The following is a 24,001-nucleotide window of genomic DNA, read 5'->3' as shown; positions in this document are numbered from 1 at the left end:
GGGATAATATGTGAAATGTAGACCTAAGTAGCTGGTAAAGAAGATGGGGAGGAGGAGAAAGAATTAGTTTTTCCTACTTACAAACAGAGTGTAGTGGATTTATGTTTACGTGCATATTCCTACATCAATGTCAGTCACTTAATAAGTAAACATTCCACCTGGATACATTTAAACCTGATTAAATACAATTGTTTAGTCCAGCCATTGTTGAGAAGTCCTGTTTACAGTTTACCGTAAGCTATGGGGACATGGCAAACTTGTGGAAAAAGTGCATCAGTGAAATGCAAGCAAAATCAAACCTTCGTCAAATAAAAAAAACATCACCCTCATACCGAAACATAGTAGTGGTGGTGGCAGCATCATGCTGTAGTAATACTCTTCACCTGCAGGGACTAGGGATAGGTGGAGTTGTATACATGCAAGTTCTGCAAGAAAGACTTTTACAGGCTGCAAAAAATAAACTGGGCCAGATGGGCCATCTTACAGCAGGATAACCCTACCTGTACAGGCAGAGCTACAATGGAATGCTTGTTTTTGGTTTTTACTTGTAAAGACAAAACATAAAAAATGATTGTTTCCTTCCACTTTACAAATATGCGCTACCTTCTATTGGTCCATTAGAAAAAAAGAGTCTTGAACAGTCACCCAGCTTTAACAATGTAGCCCTTTCCAACAAAAATAAATAAATAAATTATATATATACAGTACAGACCAAAAGTTTGGACACACCTTCTAATTCAATGGGTTTTCTTTATTTTCATGACTATTTATAAGGCAATAAATCCCACTTATTAACCTGACAGGGCACCTATGAAGTGAAAACCATTTCAGGTGACTACCTCTTGAAGCTCATCAAGAAAATGCAGAGAGTGTGCAAAGCAGTAATCACAGCAAAAGGTTGCTACTTTGAAGAAACTAGAATATAAGGGGTATTTTCAGTTGTTTTACACTTTTTTGTTTAGTGCATATTTCCACATGTGTTATTCATAGTTTTGATGCCTTCAGTGTGAATCTACAATGTCAAAAGTCATGAAAATAAAGGAAACTCATTGAATTAAAAGGTGTGTCCAAACTTTTGGTCTGTACTGTATATACAGTATACTGTATATATATATATATTTAGTATATATATATATATATATTTAGTATATATATATATATATATATATATATATATATATATATATATATATATATATATATATATATATATATATATATATATATATATATATATGCCACTCAAAATATGGCGGCAACGTTATCGTACAAACCTGACGCTCATGCTGCGTCTACTTCCTAGTGTCTATGCTCACTATGACGCACGTCGGCTGGTAGTAAAGGAAAAAGGAGAACCAGTCCAGTTAACCTGACCTACCGTCTCTGTCTACAAAAAAAATTGCGTTTGCTTCACAAAATGTTTCGCCGACATTTATACACGGATTTAATTTAACAACCAAACATGTCGGTTTGTTCGTCGTCAGCCCGTGAATATATTCAGCTGGTAAAATTGACCTACGAAGAAGAATGCCTTTGTTGCTACGCTAGCTAGCTAGCTGGACTTAGCTTCAGGATGGACAGCTGAGTGAGTAACAGATAAATGTCCGGTAAATGAATCTTGAGAGCACCGTCTCCTGAGAGTAACGGAGGGGTTTGGACGCCTTTTTGCTACCTCCGAACCGCGTAGACGATGAAGAACTGCGAGTACCAGCAGATCGACCCACGGGCGCTCTCCGCTTCGCCGCTGTCGGCTCAAAACCCCGCCGAGAAGAAGGTGCAGCGCCCGCGGAGAAAATGGGAAGCTTTCCCGGGAAAAAACAGATTTTTCTGCGACGGACGGCTCATCCTGGCCAGACAGAACGGCGTCCTTCCTCTAACATTAGGCCTTATTGTTGTCACTAGTGGCCTTTTTTTTGCTTTCGAGTGAGTAACTTGCAGACTGCTCTGCGACTATAATTAAAACACAAGAAGTTGTTTTTTTTAAGTCTTATTGTAATGAAACTTGTTTTATTTCCAACAGTTGCCCCTTCCTGGTGCAGCATCTGACCGTGTGTATACCTATGATAGGAGGGGTGCTCTTCTTGTTTGTGGTCGCCTCCCTGCTAAGAACCAGCTTTACAGATCCAGGCATTTTACCCAGAGCCACGGCAGACGAAGCTGCAGACATAGAGAGGCAGATAGGTGAGACCCCCGCTTGAACACAGTGGAGCAGATGGAGCAAAAGAGCTTTGGCATATGGAGTACACGTTTATTGTGAAAACACAGACCAAGACCTAAGCAGCTTACTGCGCCCTGTCATGGCAGGAGGAGCTCATAGCTACACACACTTTGATCTGATCGTGTGTAGGACACCTGTTGTTAAAATGTCACATCTTTTATTCACAGATACCTCAGGATCCTCAACATATCGCCCGCCTCCTCGAACCAAGGAGATCCTCATCAACCAGCAGGTGGTAAAACTCAAGTACTGCTTCACTTGCAAGATGTTCCGGCCTCCACGGACCTCCCACTGCAGTCTGTGTGACAACTGTGTTGGTAAGAATAGTTCTGGAGGATCTCCACTTACTCTTTTGCTTCTTCTTAAAACTAAACTAACTCACTTGTTGCCTAAAGTCTGAGGCCATTGTTGGAAAGTTTGGGACTGCCTATATGTTTGTATCAGAATGAATTCAGTTTTATCACACTCATTAAATCCAACTCATCCCTGTTGCTGTTAATTATTTGCTTTGAAGAGAACTGGTGTTGAGGTCACTTCCCTAACAGTGTAGGGAAATTTTAGCTGTGTATTTCGCAAACTGATTTTTTTTTTTTAATATGACCAAGTAACAGGAAGTGACTGTGTCCTATGTTGTGTACAGCAAAACCCCGGCGCCCCTGCTCATCACAAGACTCGACTCTTAACTGCCGTCACTTTCCATCCTACTGTAGTGACCGTCTAGTGATTAATGATTCACTTATGGATTTTTTTTGTTGCTTAATTTCAGTTTTCTGATTTGCAAAGTTGTGGCTTCCAAGCTCTTGATTTTTCTTGTAAACTGTAAGTAACAAAAAGCAACATTTATTTTTCTGTCTGGATGAATTGAAAATATAAGCGTGTTCACAATAACTTCTTTGTAAAATAAAAAAAGATTTTCCTCAAAAACAGGAGCGTATTATAGAGCTCTCTTTGTATTAGTGTTATAAATCAGGAGCTAGTCCAAATTTTTCCAGAAGATCAGTTTTTCTTTAAGATTTATGAGGAAAAAGCTCAGATTTACTGTTTTGTGTGCGTTGTTAAATCACTCATCTATACAGAACAACTGTTCTTTGATCAATGATTCTTTGGTTACACGGCACTGCATATGTGAGAGAGACGAGTCCGTTACACAGCTCCACAGTCAGATAAGATTTTACCATTTAAAGCAAAGAAAACAAACTTATAAAATCTTAGATTTGTATGAGCAACGATAATGGTAAACAGCATTCTCTATTGGGCACAGGCAGACCAAACTCTAATTAATATGGACCCTTACATTCACTGTGAGATTTCCAAAATAGCCAACTTCCCCAAAACCATTGTTTCTTCTTATGAAGATATGATGGTTCTTACCAGGATAAAATAGAGCAACTTTCCTGTAATATATTCATCTTCACTGCAATGCATTGGCAGCATAAATGATCAGTTGGAATGCTTCTGTGGAAAATAGTTTCCTTTTAGGTGTTTGTTCCGCATTTTGTGTTTTTTGTGATTTCTTTGATACCTTACTGATACTGAAAATATGAGTCTTCTTTCCTCAGTAACAGCTTCCACACTAAAAAATAGTCAGAATTAGCATGTTTTCCAGATGATGGTTCATTTAAGAGTTTTAATTCCCAGCATTTTCCGTTTTTTTTGTTGATCTCTTGACAAGCTACTGTCATGCTGCCGATATTTGACATATTTTCCATTTTCCTCTTCCTTCAGAGCGATTTGATCACCACTGCCCATGGGTGGGGAACTGTGTCGGGAAACGCAACTACCGCTATTTCTACAGCTTCATCATCTCTCTGTCTTTTCTGACATCTTTTATATTTGGCTGTGTCATCACACATATCACCCTCCGTAAGTGGCTGCGTCACTTAAAAGGAAGGAGATGGATCATTTGTCATGAGCCAAGATAAGTTTTCAGATATTTTATTTTTCTTTTCTTTACAGGTTCTCAGGCAGGGAAAGGCATCGTTCAAGCCATTCAGGAGAGTCCTGCAAGATATCCTTTGTGTAGTCTTTGTTTTTTATTTTAAAATGTTACTGGGCAGAGTCAGATCTGACTAAATCTGGTGCCAATCTGGCATTTACTACAGCACTTTATGCTGCACTCACATTTTCGAAGCAGTCTGCCAAGCATAAGTGCTTTTAAACAGAAGATTTGCTGTTTTATGGCTGTTTGAGATGATTTTAGTGGAAAAGAATATATATTTTCAGATAATTAAGATTCAGTTGTGATTATTTTACTTACTGCAAGTAGGAGTGAGTTTGTGTTGGTCTGCTTGCCTTTTCAATTTGAGTATTTATCTAATTAAAGGGTAGTACATTAGAATATTATTTAACTTCTTTATTCCAGTAATTAAATTCAAAAAGTGAATCCCATATATCATCCTAATCTATGTTCCTGAAATGAACTTTTTTTAATGACATTTTTATTTATTAACATTAATCTATGTAAAAGCTGATGAGCTGCCTTGTGTAGTGATAAGTGTGAGATCTAGTACTCACTCTTTGTGACTGGTGCCATGTTTGTTAATATTTTGCCTTGACTCTTCCCTGTGCACTGTGGTGGAATTGGTGATTTGCTTTTTCTCCATCTGGTCTATTTTGGGCCTCTCAGGCTTCCACACCTACTTAGTAGCCTCCAATCTCACCACGAATGAAGACGTGAGTATTTAGTGTCTAAAATGACGGAGCTGGGCTGGGGTTAGTGTTTATTACTTCTGTCACGAGCTGCCTGCTGATCTGTGTGCTGATCAACAGATCAAGGGGTCGTGGTCGGGTAAACGGGGAGCAGAGGAGTCTGGAAACCCCTACACTTACAGCAACATCATAACCAACTGCTGTGTTACATTATGCGGCCCGATGCCTCCCAGGTGCGTAATTATTTATTACATTTTCAATCCCTCTTATTGTTCGAACCTCGCATCACGGTCTGCTTTGTTTCTAGCCTGATTGATCGAAGAGGGTTCCTCCCTCCCGATGAGGCGATCCCCGCCGCTGCGGCCTCAGAGATGGAGCTGCCTCCCTTTACGCCCAAGAGCGATGCGAACATGGTATGATGAAAGCGCTTGCGGTCCCTCCCCGGTCCTGAATGCCCCCATGTTGCTGTGTGGTTGTTAGCCCCTCCCACCCTGTGTGTCCCCCTCCGTCAGCCTCCAGACCTCCAGCTTCAGTCCTTCGATTAGCGTCAACCACCAGCAGTTACATTTCTGCTACCGTTGTTAAGAACTTTGCACCATGATTGTGTTTATGTGTAAGAGATGTGTTTTTTTTTTCTTTCTGTTATTGAAAAAATGAGCGTCTCAACAAAACCTCACCAGAGTTCGGTTGAAATAACTCGCGTCGCATCAGGTTCAAGTTTTCAAAGTAGAGGTGATCGGATTCGTGCAGCTGGACGTGAGCAGAGAACCTTTTAGTTTGACTTTTTACAACTGAGACTGAAATCATTTAATATTAAAGTTGAGCTGGCCGATTGTCAGACTGCAGCAACTATGTTAACTGGACAGTAAACGCCTTATTTCTCTTTAAGTTTTTTTTATTTATTTGCCTTAATGAGCATGTTTCTCTGCCATGCTCCATGTTATTAAACTACTGACTTTATTTTTGCATGTTTTGATAGGAATATTCTACCGGTTTTTATTATCAGGGCCTTTAAGTGGACATCTGTTGGGTTATCAGCACTTTATTAGGAATCATTACTCGTATGCCTGAAGTATATTTCTCTCTGAGTATTTTCAGCATAACAAATGTTTTATTATTTGCTTTGTCCATTGCTTTATTTTATCGCCATGTTCATAAAAATGAGTTCTTTGATTTGTTAAATAAATGTTATTTTTGTATTTTGAGTTTTGGTCTGCTTTGAGTTTAGTCTTGTTTTTGAACATCTTACACTTGAAGCTGTTTTTAACCTTTCATCAGGAGTCTGCTCTCCAAAGCCGATTCAGATACACATTTGTATGCCTTTTACTTAGAGTTATGGTAAAAAAGAAAGTACACCCCTTTGAAATTGCTGTGTTTTTCTGTATGTTGTACAGTTTGAATCAGAAGTTTGCATACACTCATTATTAGCTTACATTTTTTATTGTTTGTACGATTTCTAATAAGTGTCAATATGTTGAATCATCACGTCATGCAATGTAATGTTGTCCAAAATTTAAATTGCAATGAACTGCTTAGATGTAATATTTGGTTGAATATTATATCTCAGGCTCTGCTTGCATTTATTACAATTTAGAGGGTCTTTAGATGCCCTTTCTGTTCTTGCCTGATCTAGATCTTATTTCAACACTCGGAATGACAGATGATTGAGAAAAAAATATTTACAATATCAGCTTTTCTCTTTCTTTTTTTACCCCTACTTCTAATTAGGCCCTTATTTTCCCCAGAGGGGAATAATGTGTTATTCCAAAGACGATTAAAACTACACACACAGACTCAGATATGTACTTACACTCCACTGATTTGTAGATAAATGTCAGTTTGCAGACACCAGTGTAAGAACAAACTTTTTGACCGGGCCAGTTATCAGAAAGGGCAAAGTTCATATAAATTGTTTTCCTGGCACAGTTTTTTTCAGTATGGCTCAAAATGGAGCCATTTTAATCTTGATGTTAGCCTGTCTTATTTACTCTAAAACCAATTTTAATTTGCGTTTGTGTCATTATGTTAATCCACCCGATTACTCAACTCATTAGGTTGAAAGTGTCATCTCAACTCATCGTTTTTCTCTTGTGTAAACTTTGAAAATTCTCCTGAAGACTTTTCAGATCCTCCATGTGGGCAGCTGCTGAATATTAGAAGGTGTCAGTTTTGGAGCAGAGTCTCCTTGTTTGGTCAACATGTCAGTCTTGACCAAACAAGATTGATGTTATTCTGTGGGTGAGAGTTTGGGCCACATGGTTGAACTCTGGACACAGTGATCCTAAACACACCAAAACTATTTTAGCAATTTATAAAGCATGGCAACATAAAACTTAGAAAATGTATTAACAGCCCCTTAAGGCTGGATCTGTGGCAGAAAACCTTTTAATAAGACTGTCCAACTCTAAAGTCTATTTAAGTGCAATGTAGTTACGTGTATAAATTTGCATGCGTGTGGCATAGAAAAACAAATTAGCATTAAATTTAAACTTAATTTAAGATTTGTGTTTTGAAAGCTGCATCGTTCCTCTAGAAAAAGAACATTAAAAAAAACCCATATCAATGTGAATTTCATTCGAACGAGTGCATGTAAACTTCTGACTTTTAGGTTTTATTTGTGCGTACGTATTTTTCATAAACTTTTCCATTGTGCCTTCCTTCATCTTATGGTTAATAATGACAGTGCATTCTGTAATTCAGTAGTTTTGTACACAAAATTTACACAAAATATATTTTCGGAGCTGGTGAACACTTGAACTGACAGAGGGTGTACTTTCTGTCTTTTTTTTTTTTTTCTTTTTTACCATGGCTGTAACTGTGTAACACATGACAAGTCTCACCCTCTGTGTTGTGTACTGTATCCGTTCCACCCTGCCAGGAGGAGAACTGTCAGGAATTTTCTTTGTCCTGCACAGCCTGAAGGTAGACAGTGCTGCAGGTAGACAGTTGATGGTAAGAGTAGGGCGTCAATGTCAAGCCAACCCCCAACATCTCATCACTTTCCATTTACTGCGTCAGCTCCTCTGTACCGCTTACCTTCTGCACTACTAACTGTGCCAGATGCAGCCTGTGCAGATTTTATGATGGTGTGGATCACTCATGGTTGTCTAAATGTGGGTTTGCATGCTTCATCACAGCCAATCATGTTTGCCGTCATTAACGTTTGCTCACTCGCTCGCTCGCTGCAGGATCAACCTTGCTCTTACGGCTGATGATCTAGTCGAATGAAACTCTCCCCTGTGCATGTACGACCACGTCTACTCTTCAAACCGGAATCACCGGCTCAATCGGCTTATCAGCACCAACCACGTCTCAGGCAAAGTTTTCTAAAAGGCAACAAAACTTAAAGCCTTATGTACATGTAGTTTGAATCCTTTTCATGGATCCTGTTGAGTTTTGCACTCTCGAGTTGAAGGTTTCAGCTTCCAGTACTGTTTAGGTTTAGAGCTTTGTAATTTTTCAAACAAAATTTCTCTGTAGTCCAGTGGATATTCTCACTTTATTCACAAGATTTCTGTAAGATCTAAAAAAACTCTTAATTTTGGTAATCTTAACTTTAAGTATCTCAAACTTTTGAATGTGGATTCTTAAAATTACTGGTCCATCGCAATAAATTAGAAATCATAGAACAGTTTATTTACTTTGGTAATTAAACTTTAAAACATCGACTTCACATGTGGATTTATTACTAATAATGATTGTTGCTTACAGCCAACGGAAACCCTAAATATTAGTCATCAAAACATTGTATCACATAGGAGAAATAAAAAGACTAATCAATTTTTGATATAGAAATGTTATGTTCGCAATCCCATTGAAGGCTGCTGTTTTGATAGTCGTCCAGCACACGTTGACACCCTCCACTAGGAGTGTAAGCGGCAAAATGTCATTCAGGAAGAAGTCGGTTGTTCACAGAGCTCTGCATCAAAGCATAGTAATGGGAAGTTGAGTGGAAGAAAAAAGTTTGGTAGACACATCTGCACAAGCAAATCTCACAAAACAGTTTGATGTAGTTCAGGGAAACACTGATGATCTGTAGGGTTTTTATGGAAAATTTTAAACGTGGGTTTTCATCAGCTATAAGCCACAATCATCTACACTTACAGAAAAAAAAGCCTTTAAAAATATAACTGTACAATAAATGTATATTTATATATAACTTAGTTTCACTCTTTGAATTTAGTTACTGAAATAAATTAAGTTTGGTTTAATTTACTGAGAGGCATCTACCCATTAAATTAATTTATTGTGTGTTTTTGTTACACTATTCACTACAAGCTCAAAAGAGTTTCAATGACATTGAATGAGATGTGAGATGTTTCAGATCTTATTCAAATGTTTCAGAAACAGTGTTTCTTGTTATACAGTATGTTCTGTTCTTCTTTTCCAGAGATATTTTGGAAGCCTAACATTAAATTTGCCTAAAGCCTCTTTAAGACGTTGGTCAGAAGAAACTGAAACAAAAACAGTTTCTTTGTAACTGTTAGTTACATTGACGCTGATTTAAGATTAAGATTTCTGCAGTTTAGATAACTTTCCAATTCTCTGGGATCGTGGTTTGTGCATGGTTGCCCTCTAATGTCACTCCATACTTTCAATTCACTTCCTCCATTGCTTCTTCATGTGCGTCCTTTTGCAGTCTTGCCGCGAGGCTTTGTCTCATTGCTCTCACTGTGAAAACGATTTCCAAATTAATCCTGCTTGATTCAAACTCTCGACATCACAACTTTGCTGTTCAAAGTCTGCCTGTGTTCTTGATTTGCCTCTTTATTTTTCTCCACGCAGTGCACTCAGAGCACGAAGGACGTGCTGGAGAGGATGCTCCACTCCTCCGACTTCCATGGCCTGTGCCCTTCAGGGAACCCCAAGACCTCGCCTCTGGTCCAGGAGGTTTCCAGCGCCCCAGCAACCGCAGAGCCCTACCTCTCCTCCGGCTGCTCACGGCAGCTCGCCCGCCAGGCTGTGGTTGACCCCTGCCCCCTGTTGTCCCCTGTCGCTTTCAGCAAAAGCAACAGGAGAGACTCGCTGCACTCGATCAACCCAGCCTTCCGCCTGGCTTCTCCCTCGCCCACGCTAAGCCGGAGCGCGCTGGTTCTGGGCGACGGGCCTGACATTGGTTTCATCCCGCAACACTAAGGGCGCTTTGGTCACCATCAGAGCAGACATTGGAGTCATGGCGGGGACTATACGCTCCTCAGGCTGCACACATTGCTGCTGTTTATCGTCAGGCAGTGGTTTTGGACACAAAGACACTTAGTCAGAGACTTGGTGCATGTTGGAATTTGTTGTCGCAAAAATGTCCTTGTGAGGGGTTACGGTTAATTTAAGTCACTAGTGTCCAGTTGTACACATCCTTCAAAATGGAGGGGAATCTTAGTAACACTTGAGAGCACAATATAGAGATATTTTTTCACATCTTTTTTAGGTACGCTCGAAATGTCCCAGCACTCCTTCTGCTGAACCTCAGTGTTTGAGTTCTAATATGATATGCAAACATGGGCAGGCTTTTGAGTTTGGATTTTTTGTGTATAAGAAGCCAGAAACAAATGTTGGACTTTGCTCAGTTTTCCAGAGAGTGCACCATTTTAACAACAAAAAGCCTCACGCATCGTCATCTACATTGTCCCGTCTACGTTTGAAGGATTGGTTATAGATGGACAAGGATCTCATACTTGTTGGAATTTTGCAAATCCTTTTGAAAAAAACAAAAGGTTTTGGGAGACTCCAAGTTACTTCTGTGAGATCACGCATATGTTTTGTGAGATCCTGGTTGCTTTGGCTATGTACTGCCACGGTTTTGGAACATCTCCGCCTGCTCTTTTGAGATCCCAAGTTACTTTGGCGAGATCGTGTTGAAGATTGGCAAGATCCTGAGTTACTTTCTCAAGCTTCTGCAAATGTTTTGCGAGTTCCTGGAAGAGATTTTTGAGATCCTGTTTCATTTATGCAAATCTCCATCAACGTTCTGTGGGATCCTAAGTTACTTTGCAAGATTTTTCTAAAAATGCGTGATCATGAGTTGCTTTTGTCAGACCCTGAGTTACATTTGAAAGATCATGCAAAACTTTCATGAGACCCCAAGTTACTCTCATGACACCTTGTAAAACTTTTCGCAAGATCCCACAGTCATTTTGGGAAATTCTACAAATGGCTGGTAAAGCTTTGCTAGATTGTGAATTACTTTTAGAAAACGTGAACAAACTGCATCAACAATTATGATGACAATTATAATTATAACAATTATGATTTTAATTGTTTATAACTCATGTAATTTAATTTAATGTAATCTGTTTAACATGAGGTTTTCAAAACAAGAGTCTTAGAAATATCAAGCGCTTGAGAAAATATGTTTAATTGTGAATCATCCACTGTGATGTGGACAAAATATTACTTAAACTAAACTTAATATTACTAAATATTACTTATTACTTAAAATACAACTTTAACATCACTTGTGCAATAATTATAAACCTTTACTGTTACTGTTATAAAAAACAAAGACAGTACATAAAATTTTTTGGGGCACCCATACAATTTCTTTCTTTTAAACTTTTCTTTTGCTATTGCATCGTAAAACATTTGTAGGATCTCATTAAATGTAACTCAGGTTGTCGCTAAAGTTTCCTTTAAAAGCTACGTTTTATCTTTTTTTTCTTTCTTTCTCCGGTGTCCTTGGGCTCAGTACATAAAGAAGCTAAAGCTGGAAAATTATGTTAAAATGACATAGTTTGTTCAGATGTCCCATATGGAACAGGGTGAAATGTTTTAGTAATTCTTTGTGTCTAAAAATTGGACGTGAAAACAAATTACTTGAGTCATGTTTGCAACTTTTTTCTTGGAACTATTTCGGAAGTATTTGTTGCTGACATGATGTTTAGTGTTTTCTGTGTTCACCCGTTTTTATCGCTTTGCCTGCAGCACATATCCAATGTTTTCAACACAAAACCTGAAATTATCATCTTATTAGACAGCAAACGGCATGAGGCGGAATGCACCACTAGGGGGCAGGCTGTGGACTGCAAATTCAGCTCAGTCTTTATGTAGTAATGTGGACATCAATAGGGCAAATGCCCTTTTCACTTTATTATTATTTATTATCCTTCCGTTACCGTTAATGCGGCTCGTTTATTTATGTATTCTTTTTGTATTTGAGCTTTCAACGTGTTCATATGTTGTGAGTTTGTGAGGATTCACTTTGGCGTAGCTCATGAATCAGTCTGTAGGTTACAAGCAGTGCTCGTACGAACAAACTTGTTTGTATTTTGCAGTGTAGCAGTACAACTGTATCATATGACCAATAAACATCCATGTTTGTTGAAGGTTTATTCGTTTCTAAAAAAAAAAAAAGTTCCCAGTTACAAACAGTGATCAAAACAAATGGACAAAACTCACGCAGGAGGAAAGCAGGTATCATGCAGAGTTCATTTTTTTTATGACAGACGCCTCATGGAAATGACGAGAAGGAGCATGTTGTCCACATGTGCTCAGAGGGGCCAGCTAGAAGAAGTTCAAGTGTTTCTGTCAGATGTGGACAGTGTGAAGCACTAAATGCTTGACACAGATCCAAAGACCAGCAATGCATTTGACCTAGAAAGTCCTAGAAGATGAAGTCATGATGTGCAGGAATACAAAGATGCATCCACCTGCCCCAAAGGAGGGATGCCGGAATGCAGGATGCCAGGATGAGTTATTTCTTTTCGCATTTTCTTCCTTGCCGAGCCAGTTGTATATGTAAAGCTGCTGTTTACCTGCAGGCATTTTAATAAAACCTATTTGCACTCATAGGGCTTATGGAGCGGAGATGCAGGAAGAACAGAAAGAAGCAGATGTGTTTCGCTCTAAATGACATCTCACATTTGGATTGAGATAAAAGATACTCACCTCTCAAGGTACTCTCAACATATTTCAGTCTGCTCTGAAACATGATAAGAATAATGGATTTTTTTTCTTCTATTTCTCTGAACACATTAAATCATTTAACTTCAAAGGTCTCAAGCATTTCAGCATGACAACCTGTGTATTTCAAGCAAACAAAACACAGATGGTCAAACCTTTGGCTCAATGTCTTGTCGAAAGAATAAAAGCGTTGCAACCTCAGCAGATGTGTCGGATCTTAAACGGAACCAGTCGTCGCACAAGGGACCTCAGTTATGGTTTTAAAGGGGATGAGAAAAAGATGAGTGTAAGGATTGTGTTTTACAAGGACAGAGACCAGTTAGAAGGGCTTTTGAAGCAGGTTGATCTGAAAGCAGTCTTGACTCAAAGATGGCCAGTTCTTATTGGCTGCTGCAGATTATTTTTTAAGAAAGAAAGAAAAAAAAATATGAATAAGCCTATTTGAGCACATTTATTGAATGAAAACATTGTTGTATGCAGAATCCCTGATGCCACACCATCTGTTCCAGAAAAAGAGGAAAAATGACATTGGGGTGTGAACATGATGTAAGACAAAAATCTATCTTTCTAAGCCAATTTTCAACATGTAAACATGACTACATAACTACAGCGAGAGCATTAGATAAAAATGTTTAAAGCAACTGCAGCTTTTAGCAACATTTCTGAATGCACACTTGAGTTTGTCTTACTGCCACAGAAGGTAGCAAAATCTTCAAAGCTGTTAAAGAACTGAGGCTTTTAGTGGTTATCAGGTCTCCATAGTGAGAGTTAGATGCTGGCTACATGATAATGTTTGAAGGCATGCAAAAAAAAAAAACCCAAACAAAAATAGTTTTCTGTCTTTTCATCAAATGTAAATAGTTGGGTGGTTACTACTGGAAAGCCCTGCGCTTACGCTACATGAGGTTAAGACTGACCTGTAAAAAAAAGTCCATAAATTTCACATTAAAAAAATGGTAAAATGGACCGTAATATCCAAAACATTGTATTACCATAAAAAATACATGGAATTACAATAACTCAATAAACATATATTTTAAGTGATTTTGACAGTCATGAAATGTAGAAAACACAGAAATCTATTGTAAAAATCTGAGTAATTGTGAAATTCATAGAAAAATATTGTAATGTTGCCTGCAGCTAATTACCCTAAAATTAACCCCTTCAGGTGGTTGCTGTAAAACAATTTTTTTTGCTGTAAAAACAATAAAAGTGGAAATTTGTAGAAAAGCTGTTAAACATGGTGGGAGATCTGTGGTGCTGTGGGCTTGTTCTCCTCCAAAGGCCCAAAAAGCTTTGTGTGGAGATTTTAAAGACAGATCCTAAGGACTCTAGCAATAAACTAAAAATGGGTCATCATTGTGTATTTCAGCAGATTAGTGATGTAAAGCAAATTAACTCAGAAACGGACGATCAGACAGAAGCTCACACTGTCTTCACGATAATATCTGTCCTGTGGAGAACCTGAAGAGACCATGTGACATGAACCAGGACTCTGGACCGCGTTATATAAAGAATGATTAAAGACCATTATCTCTGCATGTCCCAGATGGATGTTCTGCTGGCAAAAGATGTTTGTTCCAAGTATTGGAAATATTAAGATTTCATGGTGAAATATATTTCTGGAAAAGTGATATGCTTTTTGTAAAATGTATTCAAATCATAGGCTGGATTTTTTCTGATATTTTATTGTGAGATCTTGCAGTCGCAGTAAAAGATCAGGACTTCTGCATCTGTGCAGCAGCGGAAAGCCACCTCTTTGACTGAATGCTAACACCTTACAGCTCCTCAGAGAAGCAACACACCATCCCTTCGCCACTGGCCGCCGTCCACTACATGCATGACTCATTGCACCTCTTTCCTCTTACCCCAGACCTGTTGGGCTCTGCTGTCATGTGTGCAGCCGTGTGTCACAACCTCACAAGTCTTTTTCTCATGGCTCTCTGGTCTGAGCCGAGCCGAGGCAAGCAGAAGTGAAGTGAAGCTCTTCACTGAACCAAACAGGTGACTCAGAGTCAGAGCTCGCTGTCAGCATCACTGCTGTGCTAAAAGTGTGTCTCCCTGCTAGGCAGCGGGGCTGGATATAATTAACCCTGTGCTGAGCTGAACAAACTGGCATGCTGAGGGTCACCACTGAAACCAAATAGTGAAATGTCAACCTAGTGCCTAGTGGAAGATTTCACAGTTCTTCAACTTTGTTGTATTTAGTCAGCAACACATGTATGGTGTATTTTATCTGTATTGTCTGTGACAGACCAACACAAAGTAGTACATAAATGTACATTAGAAACATATGTACTACTTTTAAAACATATATTTTTAAACACAATAAATCTGAAAAGTGTGGCAGGTATTTTTGTTTTCACTCCAGTCCCTCTTAAACTGTTCCCTGTTTTAAAATGTTCATATATAAAATACTTATGAGACCATAAAACATCATTTCTGCACTTTGCAATTATGCACTATACATGTTGTAGATTCATTACATAACATTCCCATTGAAGTGTGTAACATGACAAAATCAAAAAGGTTTGGAAATGTTCGGCGTTCCAGAACTGACTTTGATGAAACAAGCCCTGCTATGCTTAGATATGCTTGCTTTGAAACATTTGATTTATGCTGCATTTTATTTTGCCTAACAAAACCCACCAAAGCCTTTAGAACACGCCAAAGTTCTGCAGCTCTCACCTCTCGAAGCTGATGGAAAAATGTCTTCTCGATCCAAAACGGCTGCAGAGTGTGCATGTTCACGCGTGTGACGAGTTTGCTCGGTACTGATCCGCATATTTGTACAATGCCTTTCGTGGAATTTGGTTTTGGGTGTGACCCGGGTGGATCTGATTATCTGTGTTTGGGCACGGTGGCTTGTGTCAGCTTCACCTGGGAGCTGTTTGGAGACAGGAGCGGGGTCAGGTCGCTCCACCGTCACCGCTCAAACAATGCAGCTACAAAGTAATCTGTGAGCGGTGATCATTAATCCAACCCGTTTCATCATGACTTTTCTGGCTTTTTATTTCAAATAAAGACCAATTTACCATTTGCAATGCAGAAAGCTGTGGTTTTGATTCTTTGAGACCCCCTGCTCATAATTAAAGCAGACAAAGATGAAGAATACTCTGAACTTTTCCACCCTGATGTGTGAAAAGACGTTACTTTATATCATATCAATCCCATGGACCAGAGATAAATGAGAGGATGTGGGATTTCGAAGCTCTTGCAACGAAAAGATGTTGGTTCTGTGTGGCGAAGTGGAAAAAAAGCTTGCCATGGAAACGTGAATATGTGCCAGGGCATTGGATTAGAGTACCAGGGTACCAACGGAGCAGACTTTATCGCAGCAGCCATTATCAGCAGAGGTTGCATGATATGGCTCAATTAATCAGAGGGAAATGCTTTGGTTGCTCATGACATAATTTCCCCCTGTGATAGTAACACTCTCTTATCAACTGAAACATGTTTTCCTTTTACTTGCCTCCGCCTTAATATAGACACCTTACTGCAAGCTGCTAAAGTGCAAATTTGGTCATGTTGCAAACACAAACCTCAGTGTTTTGTTGGATGATTTTAGACAACATTCCAACAAATGAATATCCAATTGGGAAGGTGAATATTTTCCACCTTCTTCTGACAAATAACATCTGAGAAGCTCAGCATGCTTTTGTATTTTCGCCCACAAAGTCGGTGTTTTGAAGATCCACCTTTGGCTGCAATTATAGTTGTCAGTTTTTGGGGGGAGATCCTCTTTTCGAGAGACTAGAGAGACTCTTCTGTCTGAAATTGCTCAAGTTCAGTCAGAATGGATGGAAAACATCTGTGAACATCAATTTTAATGTCTTGCCACAGATTCTCTATCGGACCTGTGGACTGTTTGCAGTTTTGCCATACTCCCATTTTAAGAAGATGGATTAAACACTGTGATCTAGTTTTTTAAGCTCACCCTTTCACAGACTCTGTAGTATTTCACTAATCTGTCTGCTGGTCCTCATCATTCTGTTATAGTGAGATTAAATTATTTAGAATTTTGTTTTTATTTATTTATTTTTGGTTTTTGATTGTGCTGCTTTCTCCAACAAAAAAAATTAGTTGTTAAAAAATCTAAATAATTTTATTTCACAGTAAAATACTTACCTAAAGCAAACTTTTAAATATACCTGTAGTATGATGCAACTTTATTTATTGCAGTAAAAAGATGGAATTTCCCCTATTAAAGTGACACTTTTATGCCGAGACACTGCTCCTGATTTACTTTCTTGTGACTTAAACCTCTCACTCAGAGAATGGCATCGCTGCCTTACTGCCTTCTGAGTCTCTTAAGCTCAAACAGATGATTGCGCAATAAACCAGGGGGATCACTGAACCTGATGTACGTGGTCATGGCCCAGTTTTGTAATGACAATAAAGTCAGAGGGATGAAAAGGTCAGGCACATAGATAGCGGATGCTGAGTCACTGAAAAGGCATAACCATAAACATATTTCTGACATGCCTGAGAAACCTGCAGGCCAGTCTGGCTTTAAGGAATGAAGCCGTAATGCTTATTACAATTGACGTTCTGTTATTCGCACAACAAAGGGAGTCTGACTCGTGAAGACAGGTAGTAAATTGGGCAGCAGTTAGATGAAATATTTCGTTTGTCTCAAATATGAAGCACGTTTCTCCACTGTAACTCAGAAAGACTTTTGGCCACATGTGCAGCATTTACTCCTGTCTGCTTTCAGTTACAGCGCACATAAATCTTCCCCTTTCATCCCAAAAGCCCCGCAGGCCTTTCAAAATCAGGGCAAGCGATCCTGGTTTGTTTTCATTTAGACACCTATTTTATCAATATCCATAAACATTTATTAGTCTGGTACATTTGTTCTTCCTCAGATATTAAAAAAAGAAAAAGAAAATCCGGTTTCTTTTGAAATTCGCAGCCGGGACTTTGTGACCTGAAGCATGGCGAGGATTCCTTCCAGGTGAGGTCTGGAAGGCGATCCAAAGAGGGTGCTGTCGGCGGGATTTTTATGAACAGAGTTTGACCCTGCAGATGTGTTATATAATGCCGCTGTTTCAGATGTCAGGCGCTTTCGCGTAGACCAGTTATGTTGCATTCCATAAGTGTCCAAATAGCTGACACAATTGCTATATGGCAGGTGACGTCCTTTTCTCACACCATCTAAAGTTGAGGAAAACGTTCAGCTACTGGAAAGAGACGGCAATAGGGGTTTCTGGGAATAAAAATGAGGTCTTGCTACTAAGTAGGCCTGCCTCTTCAATTCTGGTAAATGCTCCAGGAAGTGAACAAAGGCAAATCTCATCTAAAATAAAATGTCCTCAGCAGGAGAAAATGGAGAACATGAAAATTTTATTTGTGCTTGTCTGGTTGGATTTGTTATTTCAGCGACATCTGCACATTGCAAGCAACTCAGCTCACATCTTTACACTTACGTTTTGGTTCGCAGCACAATTGCATCGTTTTATCGTGTCTCGCCAAAGTATTCATGCAAACTTTATTGTGTTCTGGCCAAAAAACTTATAAGTGTTTGCAGTGACGCTGGAAGAAAATCTTTTAGTGGCTAAATCAGATTTGAGAGCGGTGGAGGTTCACCTTTCAGCATTACAATGGCCCTAAGGGCAGAAGTCATACCTCGGTGCGATCCGCTGTGTACTTGACTGTAAAGGCTGTGTGGTGTAAATTTCCTCACCTGTACCCACCCACTGGAAACTGCTGAGACGTCCAGGCAGACATTACATTTCTAGATGCTAAATACTTCCGGTCAGAGTGTGGCACTAAAGACAGAAGACAAAGAAAACGGCAGGTCAGATTACAAGCAGAAGAAAAAACAAGAAGAAAACTTGGTTTAAGTAACACTGAAAGGAGAGATGTGCTGTTTTCACAGTGTGGATTATTTACCTCTCAAGTACGAGGTTGCAAAAACTGCAACGACACTAGGTGACAAATCATCGTATCCTTCCTTTTCAGTTCTTTTGTTCTTCTCCTCTGTGTCACATTACAGAGACTGCATTGCTATCATTATCTCCACTTAAGCGGCTGCAGAGAGAACTGTTTAACATCTGAGTTTGACTGGGTTGCAGCATAAATAGTGGCTCATGCTCGCAGCTCCAGATGGGACAAAAGATGGTTGCAAAATGTTGATTTAAAAAAAAACAAAACAAAAAAAACAAAAACATCCTGCACTTTCCAAATCTGTACTTAGGGGTTATGGTTAACTACCCCCCTAAATGTACTTCATTTAGGGGTATCAAGGTAAGGTATGTGGCACAATCTTTTCAGATTTTTATTGATAAAAAAAAAAACAACAACTTGAAAATCATGTTTTCCTTTAACTCTACAGTTCTGATGTTGGCTTGTCACATGAAATCCCAATTAAGTAACAGCGAAACGTGAAAAGAGTCGAAGCAACACGAATCCTTTCGCAAGACACGCCACCGTGAGGTTTCTTTTTCTGTTTCTCGGTAAATTGTGTTTCAAAGTATTTATTTTTTGTGTAAATGTGTTGAGGAGAGAGTGTTACACATCTGCTGGTGTGGATTGAGAGCCAACATGATTTAAGCCCCAGACATACAGAAGAAGGCCTGGGTATTTTATTACCAGGCCTAAACAAACGCCTCCTTACATACACGCTCCTCTAGGTAGGGAGCAAGTCACATGTATGGGGATATTCCATTCACGTGACTGATGGGATTTGTGACGGAAACAATTCTCCATTTAAAGCCATCAGATTATGCAACAAACAAGCCGTAAAGGCATTTCTGTAAGGTTTTTGTAGTCTATCTAAACATTCCAGATGAACAAGTTTTTGTAGCTACGCCCATTCAGGTTGTAAAGTGAGACAAGCCTTACATAATACATAGTCTATATTTGACCACTGAGCTCCAGAGAACTCCAGCTATGCAACAACCGCCCCTCTTCTAGGTTACTGGGGGGGTTGGAGACCAGTAGAGCTCACATGGATACATGCAAGAAGGAACTGAGGTCCATTACTAAAAATACTCTCAAATCCAAATGGGGGCAGTTGACCATACAGCCCCTAGCAAAATTATTCATATCCCTTTGACTTGGATTTCATGTGATAGACTAATACAAAGTGGTGTATGACTGTGAAGTGGAATGAAAGGAATGCCTGGGTTTCAACATATTTTAAAAATATATTTGGTAAGAGTGTGTAATGCCTGTGTACCCGCTCCCTCGAATCAACACTTCTCGAAACCACTCAGTGCAATAACAACTGCAGGTCTTTTAGCTTATTTATGCATAGAGAGTTATATTTTGGACGTTCTCCTTTGTAGGATAGCTCCAGTTCAGTCAGAGCTGGACTTTGACTGGGCCGTTCAAACACATGAATATCCTTTGCTTCAGGTTTGACCTGTCTTCGCCACATCCACCTTCCTGACATGTCAGAAAAGGTTCCCAACACATGGTGAATTAAAGCCTCACCGCATCATGATGGCGGTGGGGATGGTGTTTTTAGGGTAACTGGACTTCTTGTAATTTTCTTCCTCCTATGGCTTTCGTTTTGCCAGTCATCCATAAAGGCAGGATTTATGGAACGAATCAAAAATATTTGTCCCATCTGAGCTAGAAATTCTTTCGTCTCCTCCAGACTGTCAGCTTTGGTTGACAACCTTTTTAGTTTTTTGTTTTTTTTCACCTGTATTGTCTCTTCTTTGGTTTTTATGCTGCTGTTTGTTTACTAATGTTGTCAAATGTGGCCCTGGCTCGTACAGGACAGCTGGAGTTTAGCTGGGTGATTTACTTCTGAAGGCAGCTGCTTGAATAGGATTTTATTTAGTAGCAGTAAAATAGATGACGCTGATAAAAAGTTACAGTCCAATTTTATTTATTTATTTATTTTATTTTTTGCGAACCTTGCATCCCTTCACTTCCACTTTGCATTTAACTGGTTACTGCTGGTTGATATATTACATAAGATCCCATTAAAATAAGAGGCAGTTTGTGGTTGTAATGTGATAAAGTGTACTTTTGCAAGCCACTGTATTTATAACTCCAGGTTTTATCAGTTAAGATACTGGCATCAGGGTTATTATCTCAATAACCAGGCAACAGCAGTTGTTTTCTTTAATCTACTTCAGCAATTGCCAACCACCAAATTTGCCAGCTTTTAGCTCAATTCATTACGTAAATCTTATTTGATGGTGCCATTGCAGGCGTTCACACAGGTTGCGGTGCTTCTACGCAATGATACCACTGGAGTCTGTGCCATATTTTGGTGTTTTTCTGTTTTTCAGCATCCTCCTTATCTGTGCTCCAAAGCACTCCTGTAATAAATCAAGCAGGAAGAGACTGGAGTCTGACGTCAGCAGCACGACTGCTTGCGTAATCTTGGCCCTCAAGTCCCGTAGATTTGTCATATGGAGCAATCTGGCAAAGTAAACGGACTCTTATCGCACTCTTATTCTCTGGTAGGATCCATGATGTCCAGCCTGAAGGCTCCCCTCGGCCTGCATCTGCCATGTTGGGCAGTCAGAGTTGAAAACAATAGAGATTCGGATCAACTCGAATCAGTAAATGCCAGCTGCTACATTTGTATTTCAGCTGTTCAAAAGCTTCACATGATGCACTATATCTAAAGCAAACACTCAGTTGCCTTCAGTAACACGTCCGTTGGTGCCAAAATACGAGGGAGGGGGAAAAAAAGAAGTCTTCTTGGGGGAATAATTCACCGAAATTGCAGGAAAGTTGACAGACGGGTAAGAAAATTACCTCCACAACTCATCCAGTGTGACAAACGGAGTGGTATCACAATTCATCATGGTGACACCTAAGCGCTCATTGTTTGTCAGTGTCAGTTTCCAGCCACGCTTTTACAACCTGCTGTGACGTCTGCTCGTGTCTGTGCGGCTGACAGAAGACTGCTCTGCTGCACTGCTGCACTTCCTCTCGCTGCTCAAGAGCAGGAAAATGCAACACTAATGTCTGCTGTTTTACTTTTTAACTAACTAGGAGGAACAACACCGGTTTACTAAGGTAATTTAATACTATTTACCAGAGACTGACGTCTTCAATTTGTTTGCTCACGGGCATCTCCGGTAAGAAAGTTGGTCTAATGTACAGTTTATTGAAGGTGTGTTTAAATACGGGCTTCCTCACCGCACCTACAAGGCTCACAGTCTTAGTTATTCTAGTTCCGCCAGGATGTCAACCTGAGGGATAAACAGAGCATCCAGCAGATTGCAGTACCTGCTGAAATGGAGGAACATGGGGGCGATAAAGGATAGTTCAGGATTTCAAAGATGAGATTTTGTTCCAAGGTTTCAAGTCGTCCATTTCTGAGATTAATTGGTCACAGAGACTGAGGACAAAAAGGCCCCCAGATCCAAATGGTAAATGACCTGTACTAGTGTTTTATCTAGAGGACTTCGAAGGGGGGAGTCATTCACCCATTCATGCGCACATTCACGCGCTGATGGTGGTATGCTACACTGCAGCCAGAGCAGGCAAGGTGAGTGAAGTGCCTTGCTCAAGGACACAGAAACTGAGATGAGCTGAATAAGGCTTTGAGCCGGCAGCCCACTGATTACGGGACAAACTCCTGCCTCCTGAGCGCCCAAACAGGCTTTTACAATACCAAAATAAGGTTACATTTTGTGACAAAACCTTAGTCAAAAATAAAGAAAACTCACAAAATTGAGTATTTCTTTATGATAATATAGTTTTTTGAAGATTAGGATTTTTAAAAAGCAATCAGATTAAAACAACAAGCAGATTACTGCCGTGGGGTTTTCATTTAGCAAAAATCTAGATTTGGCCTTTCTGGGCACTAAAGCTAGCAGCTAATCCAAACCTTCTTTAAACAACTCAAAAACATCCCAGCAGGTAATGAATGACTGTTTTCTTAACCTTTAAACCATCGTCATGTGGTAGTTTTTGCCTCAGAGGTCAATAACTATTTATACAGGAAATCGAAGCAGAAGTCGGCGCTCCACCAATAATCTTTTTCTGAGAAAGTTTTATGACTGCAAACACAGAAGATAAATGAGCAAAATAAATGCAATGTTGTGTAAAAATCAACAAGTTTTTATTTAGACCAACGTGTCTAATTTTCTATGCTGCCTTATTTTCCTATTTGACACTTAGTCTGATCAGAAATGTTATGCATGTTCCTTTCTCAGTTTGGGAAGATCCCAGGGGGAACACTGGCTCCTCACCTCCCTTTCCTGTGTAAATAACCATCCAGTGAAATTGTGATTATGAATGAAAAGTTTTGTAAAACAGAGTTGTGATGTATTTGACACTGGAGCTGTTTCACAATAATAGAAATCCACTTTGGTCGTGGCCAATTGGAGACTAGCTGTCAGCTTCAGCTTTTAATCTGGATTTACATTAAATGAACGTGCCAAGAGAGTTATAGACGAAATGCTCATAGTGTTTCAACAGTACATCACTTTAAACTCTAAAATATGAACATGAACCATTGTTCTTTTGGTTTTTGCCAATTGAATAAACATCTTGCCTCTACATCAGCAGCGCTCCATCTTACATGAAGCTGTGAGGGAACGTGAGAATGTCAAAGGGGCTGACATTTATCGGCACCACCCCCACCACCAACGCTTTTAAAAAACTTTTCTCATCCCTGTTCAGGTAAGAGACGGCTCTTCTCCCAGAATGCACCAGTACCGCAAGGGTGGTTATTTATAGTCGCATGACGCATGATGTATCCCATGTGTACACGGCAGGACCTTCGGCTGGAGACGCCGCTTTCTGGCTCTTCAACAGACGTGGATGTTGTTGCCACAGAAACAGCACAGTGTTGACATCACAGTGCTTCAAGTGGTCTGCTGTGGAGACCAAAAAGCCAAAGCCTGATCACCACCTGACTCCTCGGAGGTTTGCGAGAAGCTGTTAGCCTCCAGCTCTGGACACAAGCTGAAACATGTATGAAACACAGAAGAAAAAAAGCACACACACGCACACACACATATGCTTATAGCCTTGTGTTTTGGAGAGAAGATAATGACGTGAACTGGCGCATGTGCTTGTGTCTGCTTAATGGCTGCATTGCTGAAACAACATGGGATGAACTTTGGTCTGTTGTAAACATTTTACGGGTGTGTAAACATGCAGTGTGGAAATGTATGATGAGCTGATGGGGGGGGGGGGGGGCATTTTTAATTATTACCTTAAAAAGGGGAAATTCCCCGCCTCTGCTGTTTGCTGGAATAAACAGAAACAATCCAAAGGCTCATCTCATCACTGAGGGAGTAATGTCTGCTA

The 24,001-nt window shown here is 39.7% G+C and overlaps 1 protein-coding gene across 1 annotated transcript; it reads left to right on the top strand.

Moving 5' to 3' along the window:
- Positions 1-1,316: 1,316 nt before the first annotated feature.
- Positions 1,317-12,964, top strand: LOC102237251 (palmitoyltransferase ZDHHC18). The gene is made up of 9 exons (XM_005798508.2): positions 1,317-1,923; positions 2,021-2,181; positions 2,386-2,535; positions 3,944-4,081; positions 4,175-4,226; positions 4,789-4,891; positions 4,988-5,100; positions 5,175-5,280; positions 9,653-12,964. Exons 1-9 carry the CDS (start codon positions 1,691-1,693, stop codon positions 10,001-10,003), a joined length of 1,407 nt encoding a protein of 468 aa, XP_005798565.1. The 5' UTR covers positions 1,317-1,690; the 3' UTR covers positions 10,004-12,964.
- Positions 12,965-24,001: the final 11,037 nt, after the last annotated feature.

Source organism: Xiphophorus maculatus, chromosome 3 (genome assembly GCF_002775205.1).
Source record: "Xiphophorus maculatus strain JP 163 A chromosome 3, X_maculatus-5.0-male, whole genome shotgun sequence".
NCBI lineage: Eukaryota > Metazoa > Chordata > Actinopteri > Cyprinodontiformes > Poeciliidae > Xiphophorus > Xiphophorus maculatus.
Note: the sequence above shows the minus strand (reverse complement) of the source record. Positions and strands in the feature narration are given on the sequence as shown.

What these genes read in the sequence shown, in the direction of transcription:
- LOC102237251 (XM_005798508.2), top strand. Translation starts at nt 1,691, where the DNA reads ATGAAGAACTGCGAGTACCAGCAGATCGACCCACGGGCGCTCTCCGCT. An exon ending in ATTCAGGAGAGTCCTGCAAG is followed by an intron (nt 4,227 to 4,788) that starts ATATCCTTTGTG and finishes TTCCCTGTGCAC; the next exon opens with TGTGGTGGAATTGGTGATTT. An exon ending in ATCTCACCACGAATGAAGAC is followed by an intron (nt 4,892 to 4,987) that starts GTGAGTATTTAG and finishes GCTGATCAACAG; the next exon opens with ATCAAGGGGTCGTGGTCGGG.